The sequence below is a fragment of the Poecilia reticulata genome, linkage group LG9, assembly GCF_000633615.1.
Source record: "Poecilia reticulata strain Guanapo linkage group LG9, Guppy_female_1.0+MT, whole genome shotgun sequence".
NCBI classification, from domain to species: domain Eukaryota; kingdom Metazoa; phylum Chordata; class Actinopteri; order Cyprinodontiformes; family Poeciliidae; genus Poecilia; species Poecilia reticulata.
Window position 1 is genome coordinate 26769780 of NC_024339.1, and position 10171 is coordinate 26779950.

The 10171-nt window shown below is 41.0% G+C and overlaps 1 protein-coding gene across 1 annotated transcript; it reads right to left on the reverse strand.

Annotated features, from left to right (window-relative positions):
- Positions 1–218: 218 nt before the first annotated feature.
- On the reverse strand, positions 219–3124 carry LOC103470658 (protein ABHD17B). The gene is made up of 3 exons (XM_008419271.2): positions 3120–3124; positions 2720–2899; positions 219–2320 (listed from the first exon to the last, which is right to left on the reverse strand). Exons 1-3 carry the CDS (start codon positions 3122–3124, stop codon positions 2101–2103), a joined length of 405 nt encoding a protein of 134 aa, XP_008417493.1. The 3' UTR covers positions 219–2100.
- Positions 3125–10171: the final 7047 nt, after the last annotated feature.

Genomic DNA, 10171 nt, shown 5'->3' on the forward strand with positions numbered 1-10171 from the left:
CATTGAAATATCCTATACAAACTAAATCAAATCAGATTACACCCATCAGTGGCGAGTACAAAAGGCTGCCAGAGTGACGGCCTTGGCATATCAAGGGTTTTAAAAGAAAGACAAAATCCAGTAAAACAATTTTGTGGAAAAAAAAAAAAAAAAGAAAAACTGTAAATATACGCTCTGAGCATATTACAGTGAAAAAAATAAGCAAAAAAATTGTTTATAGATCAAAAATAAAAATACAATAAAAAAAAAAAAACACATGAGCGCGTAAAAAGAGGAGGTTCCCCAATCCTGGCAAGGATCTTGGTCAATCTGACAAAAGGCTAGTTGCTTCTGCTCTTTTAGCAGGCAGCCGGTCAGACCTGAAGGTTTTACAGTAGCACCGATTGGCTTATTGTTAACTGCAACAAAAAAACAAACAAACAAACAAACAAACAAACAAACAATTCAAGTGTCCAAAGACTTAAAATAACCAGAAGGGGAAAAAAGTATTTTGCAATTGAATGCTTGCATGCCAAAAAAGACAAAACGAAAAAGTACAAAAAAAAAAAGTAAACGCTGTCCATGGCACACAGCAGCACTTTGACATTTTCATTTTAAGGGTTTGACGGCAAGACGGGAGCTCTATTTTGGCTCTCGCAAAAGAGCAAAAGGAAAACAATGATTTCAGAAAACGTTATGGTGAAGAAAGATTAAATTGACACAAACATTTTGGCCATGACTGAGTCCCTGGATGCAGAGCTAATCACTTTGAAATAGCTCATTGTTTCAGTACAGTGGAGACTCGAGAACCATGTGTGGAGTAAAAATTGTCCAGTGTAAATATGCTGGAGGAAGATGATAATACTTCGACCCCAAATAACCCATTGTAATATTTTTAGCCACTTCCTGAAACTGAAAAACATACAAAGACTAGCAGTGATCCTAATTCATCCTGAACAGCAATAGTGGTCGACTAGAACTGACAGCAGCTGTCACAGTAGTTTCGTTTCTGTGTGTATTAGGAAAAAAAAGATACACTAATCTAACCCAGTTACATAAAGTAGACATATCATTATTATTTGTTGTTTTCGATACATTACAACCCAGAGGCAGAAATTGCACAAAACTGGGATTCATAATTGTTTTTTCTATATACTGGTGAATCATTATTACCAAAAGGTCAGATTTTTGTCCACAGATGTGCCCAGCATGATCTGACAACTATTATGTCCAGCAGTGTGAGGATGGGTGTCTTAAATCAACAATACTTCAAATCAAACTAAAAAGTTACAACCTTTCAAGTGGCTGGAAAGAACCAACTCTCAAGCATTTAACCAAACCCTTTCACTGCTGATCACTGTCTTAACTTAAAGGATTTATAATCAAGCTGTACCATTTACATTTTACAGAGACACGGAGATGACGGCAAGTTGCACTCTTTGTTATTTACACAGGGTTCTGAAACGTATTAAAACATTTGGCAAAACTGGCACAGATGGGTGAAGTGTTAAAGTTTGTCTAGTTCAACTCTTAAGTGACAATATGTGCAAAACTGACATGTTCTGTAAAAAGAAAAAAAAAGAAAAATAAAACACAAACGGGAGTCCTCGGAGGAGATGGAACCAATAATCAGACGCAGTGAGTAGGATAATATGGAGTTCAGTCGATTTAGACTAATTAGTCTGTAGAAAGGCCATTTCCTGGAATGCAAGTGTCCATTAAGAACCACAAACCTTCTCTTATAAGGCAGGAACAGAATATGACACTTAATTATTTTGTAATTACTGTATTAACTCCAATATTGTCCTTGCACATGTCTTCTTCGCCCTTCTATCACAGTCGCAAACTGCAGTGTCCAACATAAGCAGATCTAAAAGCAAAAAATAAGGATTTATGTGGAGGTGAGGTTTCTAGTGGGGAAAAAAGGATCAGGGTAATCCTGTGGAAAGCCAAACGAGGGGAGTGGGGGGGGGGGAGCGTCTCGACTAAGTGAAGAGAGTCGCCACCAAGTCAGTTGAAGACAGACAGACACCGATTCCCCGTTTAATAATTCAGAAACGATAACTCAGGCCGTCTGTAAAACTGCAGGTTTCTTTCCTGCTTCTCTTATTTCAAGCGGCTCTATAAGTTGACCAGCTCGTGTGCAACAAACTGTTTGAGCCTCTCCAGGTACTGTCCGTAGAGCTCTATGTCATTGTGTCCGGCGCCCTCCACCCAGAGGGGCTCCACTGGGTGCTGGCAGCGTTCGTACAGCGCCAGCCCGTGGGAGAAGTCGATGACCTCGTCCTCGGTACCGTGGATCAAGAGGACTGGCGACGTCACCTTGGAAATCTTGTCGATGCTGCGAGACAAAAACCCAAAGAGAAACAAATGTCAACAAATTACAGAACATGACGATTAAAAATTGATTCATCTGCTGCACATTAAGACAGAAAAAGGGGACGACGTTAGCACTACAGTTGTATTGGGATTTTATGTAACGCAATCCTAAAGTTTGTGTTTGCAATTCGAAAAGGGATACGAATACATTTGCTCTGCACTTCACCAACTACCCAGCAGATGGCGCAGTTGGCAATATTTTCTACCCACTCTTGAGCTAATCAGATGAAAATTATTTCGGTCCATTGTCTTTATAGGCATTTTTATCCGTTAAAAGGACAGATGGCATGCGTCAACGATAAAAATGCCACAATCAGCCTTGTTCACACACGCATGCCATCTGTCGTCAGACTGCACTCACTTTGGAAAGGCGTCAAAACAGTAGGTCTTCTTGGTGTCAGGGAAAGCCACTCTCATGCCAGAAGTGAGCGGGGAGTGGAGGATGACTGCGGCACTCTCGTAGCGAGAGGCGAGGTCCACCGAGGGCACCGTGCCAATGCTCTGCCCGTAGATGATCACGTTCTCGGGACGGACGCCGTACCTTTAAACACAACACAACTGAATGTAAACCATCCTGTGTGTTCAACACAACGGGGATATGTACAGTACAAGTTTACCAACATAAGCGGATAATATTTGAAGACATTGGTATGCCTCTGGTGAGTTCATTAGTCAATTATAAAAAATAAAGAAAAAGCTGATAAACAAACACTTGTGTGGAATCTTTTTGCGACTGCCAGTATTTCACTGCCATGATTTACCGCATTTTAATTATTTTTTTCCGCTTGATCACCTCCACTTTCTTCTGATAATTTTGTTTATTGTTTTTCATCCCTTATGAGTGTTTTAATTGATTTGATCTTATTCTCCCCCCCCAAAGGTTTATTTTTTTATGTATTGCTTTATTATTATTATTATTATTATTAATGTTTTTGGTCCTTGGAGTACTCTGGTCAAGACCCATTACAACTGGCTTGCATTTCAGAAAAATCTGAATGGACATTCTTTTAAAACCAAGACACAGTTGTGTGATGCAGCGCTGCTTCTACACCACCCTGCAGTCTTGTGACTAAGCACAAAGAATAAAAAAAAGAAAGAGAGAGAGAGAAATAGAAAAGAGGAAAGACATTGATCCTAGTTTGAGGTCAAGGGATAAATTGGGAGGCTGGAAAAATGTAAAAAAGGAAAATGGAGAGAGAGAGAAGACATTCCACAGCTGATTATGGCTAACGTGACCCACTGTAGCAAGCAGTCAGCTGACGGGCTGGAACCTACTTTGGGAACACTGCATCACTGTCTCTATTGCTGCGGGGCTGAATAACGCAAAGTAAACAGTTAAACACAGCCAGGACAAACCTCAGCTCCGCTCTGTTATTAAACACCGGACCTCTAACATTACAGGCTCCACACTACAGCCTGTCCGGACACGCGACCGTAATTCATAATGTTGGATAACATGGAACGGCGAGGACAGACGACATGTTGAGCTACTGTAACGGATTATCGTCTTTGCCTTAAAAAGAAACAAACAGCAATAACCTTTGTCTGCCACTGGCGAGTGTAAACAGCTGAAGTTCAGACTCTCAATTAAGATAAAAGTATGGCAACGCACAGAGTCAGTGTGGACAGCAGACAATCATTAGCGTGAATATATGAACTGTTTACAGTTCGTCTCAGGTGCTTATTGGGGTATAAATAGTGGTGAGAATACTGGCACGGCATTGGGAAGAGTGACTGAGGAGTGAAGGCTGGGTTAGCTCACGTCACTCTAAATGTTGTTTCATAGCTGATAAAATATTTATTAGACTATATATAAATTACGCTGTTCTTTACGGTTAATAACTTGTTATTAAATGATCAATCAACCGTAGAAAGAGAGCAGTGCAAACGAATCATTAAAATCCCTAAATTAATAACATTCATGCCTCTTTATAGATGGACAGTAGGCCTCTTTATTAGCGCAGGTTTGAAGTATAACCTTACAAGGCAGCCTAGATCTTCACATATTAAAACTATAAACAAGTCAGTACAACACAAATCTCACAACAATGTGACATTTACGCAATATCAATAAAGTGGCTCAATTGGAACCGCCAGTCATTGTGTAAAAGAGGACAGAGGACAAGGGACGGCTGTTCCCGGGTGCTTTTTGTTGACACCATCTTTAAACGACCGATGTCATTATCTGGAGCAAGTCAGAGTGTCTCACTCGACGACAGCAACACAAACCCCCGAATATTGAACCTCCCCTTTAAGCAATCTGCCGTTGTGTTTTGTGTTCAAACGGTCGGGGAGCTCCACATGAGGACCATAATAACAGACGTGCTTGTGCGTAGTCCGCAATTTACTCTGTTGCACTTCAGCTGAAATAGATCTCCGCAGGCCGAAGTCAGTCACGCTTCCTGGTTACAAGCCTCCTCCCCGATCCGTCATCGATTCAGTCTCCAGACTCAAATCCAATCTTTTATGCATCCCGTCCTCCTCTCATCCCACTCTCCTCTCTAGATCGCGCTGCCTCTCGACTGCCCACCTCGTGCGCCACTCAAGAGCAAAGCTCCTTTTAATTCCCAAGCAGCACTACATGACTAACACACACTGCAAGAGTCTTGAACATATGCAGCACTTTTTTTTTAACACATTACAACACCATCTGTGATGCAGCGTGGGGATTCTCCGTGGAAATGCTTGATGAACCAAAAACCTTTCAACACGAGAGGCTTGGTTTTTTTTCTTGTTTGTGGCCATTTCTACTTCTAAGTGGCCATCAGGTGAACAACAAGTTAAGACTCAAAGTACAAAACGATGAGCCAATAGCGCTTTATTACACCGTGTTGCGTCCGGTCAGGTGAGACGTTGAACTCCACCCAAGAAATTGGTGCAGGCGTCATCTCACTCATGACTGCATTCTTTCGGGTCAGAAACACTCCTGTAAATATTAGGTTGCCACCCTGAAAATGCAAGGCCTGAAAATTCCTCCACAGTGTTTTTTGGAAGGGCTGAAAAGATGGATAGTGTTTCCATTAGGATCAATAGACCTATTGACCAGGACGCCGGTTTTCCTCGTTTGCTTTCACAAACCTCGGTAGAGAGGGAAGGCTCGGTCTGAAAGCTCATTGCAAATCTGTTGCCAGGCTACTGCTCGATATCAAGACAAGCAGGACTGACTGCTGCTCTGCCTCCTCCACAGAGGGAGAAGAAAATGTTACACAGAGCCATTTAGAGTTTGGAAAGGACACGCTCAGAGAATCGAAAATAGTGGGAAAGCCATCTGAAGTTTCCAAATGCTCTTCAAAAAAGACTAAAACCAAGCCCTGGGTTGAACAATGCAAGTAAGAACAAAGTTTTGCCAACCTCATTTTTCCCCTTGGCCTGTCAGTATGACAAAGCCGACCTGCTGACTCACAGTGAGGACATCTCCTGCTCAGGTGAAGGGAGTGCCTGATCCTCTGCGGTGGAACTACAGCAGGAGTGGGTAGCGTCGCCTCCGGCTCTGCTAAACTGATGAAGGCGTCATCAAAGTGACAGGTGGTTGTTTCTGTCATGTGACAAGAGTTTTGACATGCTTGAATAGGCTGCTTTCATTTCGCTCGACATCCGTGAGGGATACAGGCAAGATGTGCGGCCAGGCGGGAAGAGCTTTGATGGAATGGACATAGTCTAAAAGGTTTTTTTGCGACATTCTGGTCAGCTCAGTAAAAAACATTTCCCTCTGCAAATTTTATTATAAATACGTTCCACAACTTGGCATGATAAAAGACAACAATGAAGTTATCAATGTGGACCATTTCTCTGCATTCTCAGCTTCTGGACCAAAATGTACAGATTAGTTATCTTTTTTCTGTGTTATCTGTGATGACTTAATTTTGGTGGAAAGGGTCCAAGAAATAACAAGTGTACATGCTTTTTTTTAGTGTCCAAGTCTAAGCTGATTAAGAACTACAAATCCAGTTTCTGATTTATTTTTTTTATCCGTCACGTCCCTAACTTGGAGGATCTCAACTAAAAATAAGTCAACGTTGTGTAATGTTTACATTCCAGAAATTTTGGTTTATGTCTTTCAAATAATGGAAGAAGGAAACACATTTGGCAAGTCACATTTTTCATACTTTTTTCAGACATGAAAAATACGAAAACTTAAATTCCAAACTTGTCCAGACTTCACGAGTATTTAAGCGCCCTGAATCTTGTTGACTCGCAGTTAAATGGATGGCTTGGATCCTTTTTCTACTGCAGAGGAAATCACTTTAGAAACCTTTTCAAACAAATAAAGCAAGACAGAAAAATAACTAATTAAATAAGGTCTGCTTTACCTTCTATTAAAGTTAGAAGATGGGCAGTACATAGAAACACCACCTCATTACAAAAGCAGAAGTACTGTGTGCAAAAGGTTCATAAATAGCTATTCACATACTTTCCATTCTGTTATTAGCAAGGAAAAAAAATATGTTACTGAAGAATCATTGTTCATTTCAAACAGCCAGTGAAAATTCTTGTGAAGATTTCTCCTCATACCTTTTTGTCTAGACTAATGTCAGAGCTGGATCGCAGCACTGAAAGCTGAGGTTACTGCTGATTTGCTAAACAGGAACAACATAAAACCAACAGAAACATGGCATGGAACCAGCCAGTGTAACCATATGCATACGTGTCAGTGCATCGTGGCCGAGTGATGAAGTACAGCAACACTGAACTTCTTTATTAAACATAAATAAAATAAGCTGACAGCAAAAATACAATAGAAAAAGATCCGTATTACGCATGTTTTCCAGTTGCTATGAAACTTATCAGGATTCAGTCGTTTAAGACTCAAAAGTTCCTCTACAACTGAGAGAACACCAGCTGTTCTTTGATGCTTATAACACAAACGGGTGTTTCCACCAGACCGGTTCGATTGCCAAACTGGTGCTTACATAGTTCTGTTTTCAATACCCGGCCACAAGTGCCAGGGGGGCTAGAAGAGGCGATGCTTTCATCACTAGCCAACGATGGGCTCAAGAAGACAAAAAAAAAAAAAAAAAATAGAAAAAGAAAAATGTGAGCACTTGAAATCCCTGAGTTGGCATTGCTTTTGATCTACCCAGTTATTTTGAGACCTGGCCCATTATAAGGTTTAAATGAGCGAATAGAGCTTAAACAATATTGATCTTTTGCTTCTGCTGTTTACCCATTTCTGCCAGCGCTGCCGTTGCTGGCCAGAGATCAACTAGTTGGGATTGAGAAATTCTCACAAACATCCGTTTACAGGGAAGGTGGGATGGATGAATTTACTGGACAAGCTGTTTATCGTGAAGTGGTGGCAGCGACCACCAGCCCAGGTCAAGGAAGCACCGCAATGGAAAATCCCTAAATAAATAACAGAGTACGCACAATTGTGGGACATATAAATTTCAATATATATAGAGAGAGAGACAACAGCTAACAACCAAAGAGAGAAATAATGACCCAGACAAAGCAGTAAAACAGAGAAAGATAGTTGCTGAGTGACAGAGGCCACAAAGTTTACATAGACATCATTTGGTTACGTTTGGGGAAAAAAAAAAAAAAAAGATGCAGTGTTAATGCAAAGTGGTCTGAACATGAGCAGACCAAGTATAAATAATTTACATAATGTCAGACTGGAAACGTGATAACCTTTTCACTAAAACTGTAAATGCTGAATATAGTGTGACAAAGAGAAAAACACAAAAAATGAAGTGGTTCTAGTGAGGGAAAAAAAAGTAGGCTGCTTTGAAAGAGTGATGCAGATGAAAAGGTTCTGCATCAGCTCAGCACAAAGATGAGAAGCAACTCCTGAACGCTAAAATGTGAATTATTTCTCTTGTAGTAGAGCTATGCACTCTTGTCATGTAACCCTATTTAGGTCACCCTTACCACAAGAAGCCTAGGGCATTGCATTCCACTGCAAAAACCAACCATGGGACTACAATGGGGCATGAACAATACACTCCGGCTGTAGCTTCTTCGCCAACAGCCTATATCCCTGCTCCATGGGGCTTATCTGATCTTAAAAGATATTTCTCTCTGGAATAAGCAACAATTGATTAAAGGAAGGAAGTGTTGCTTGATGATGGTAATAACAGTAACAAAGCAGATGTAGAGAATCAGATCTGGCGAGTTTTAATTAATTAATTATCCAACCTTGACTGAAGCACTGAACGGTTCACAATAAGATTGTTTTCTTTTGCGTAATAGATTTATTCATTTGTGTGGATCACGGAAGTTTGGACCGCATTTACTCAGATCCGACAGATTTCCAAGGCCCATTTGTGAAAATCATTTAAGAGAGAAGAAGGCCATCTTTTGAGTCAGCAAAAAGGTGGGCTGAGGGGGGGAAAAGGCCACAGAACCAAACCTAACTTTCACTTCTCTTTCAAGTAGCTGCGTTCATAACAACAAAGCTTTAAAACTCCCATAACTCCCAAATGGGAGTCGACGTTTAAGCACGAGAATCCAAATGACTCAACATCCATGGAGACAGAGGGTTTGATCACCAGAAAAGCTGGTTCTTCTTCAGCCCATTTGTGATCATGTTTCAGGTTTAACTTGCTTGCTTCTTTATGCACAGCTCTTTATTTGCCGAAGAACAGTCATCTGATCCTGAGAAAAAACGCTTTGGGAAACCTGAGGCAAAAGGCAAGCAGCCAGAAAAAACAAGCGGCAGTTTTTTTTTGCTCCAAGCTCAGACACTACTGTTGAGACATTTGCATCTCTATAGTGCCAATATCTTTACATACTCCAGGAGAAACACCTGTGGATGATGTTTTATTGAATCAGCTCTTATTCTTACCTTGCAAAAGGAAGTCGACATAAGCAGGAGTTCTACAGAGAAACAAATGATGCTTAAACACTTTGATGTAAACTTGTAGAGTTGATATTTCCGTGCCGCTGCACTGACCTCCAGACTAAACTAAGTCTGGTATTATATAGTTAGATGACCAACAATAATCCGTCTCATACATTAATCACCGCCTTACCCCAACCATAATGCCCTGGACTGGGTTGGGCTCCCCAGAAGGACTGCTAGTACTTAAAAGGTTGATGATTACATCAGACAAGGCCCCTTTGGGACTACAAAAACAAGAACACACACACACACAACTCTCTCACCCAGAATCCTCTGCTCTGCATCCTGTTCCGTCAGGTGAGTAGAAGTTTTACCTTCCAATTTAGCAAACGCGTCTCTGCCCTTGCCTCCATAACTCAACACCAAAAAAATGTATCTATCACAGATCTTAGGAATCAACACAAATATATTTACCCGTTCAAAAATAATCATCATTATACCTTCTAATTTACTTACTACCAGAACAATAAATTAGCAGATTTCCAGGATCAACTAGATTTCAGAGCCCAACCCATCTTCATAACACCCGTGTTACTGTAATACAGAGACCCTCATCATGGATCGGTCCCTTAAACATAAAGCGTGGTCACAATTGCTCTTACAAAGCACAAAAGCAGGAGATGACGAGAGGATTTAAGACAAAAAGCAGACATCCTCAAACACGGATGGAAGGAAGTGAGCGACCTCAGGTTAAACAAACAGATGAATACAAGCTTACGTGAAGAAAAGCCTTATCTGAGAGAAGGAACTGCAACTGAGTGATGCAGCCAGATCTGCCCTCACTGGCGATAAACCACTTGAGGCTGACTGAACCCGAACAGACATTTGCAGTGTCAGTAGTATTTTTTGTGTCTTCAAAAAAAAAAAAAAAAAAACACTGTGCAGCAGCAAGTGAGCGCTTCACGTCACCCCGAGCACACAACTCTCCCTATGATATGGTGGCGCCCGCATCATTCTGTGGGGATGCTG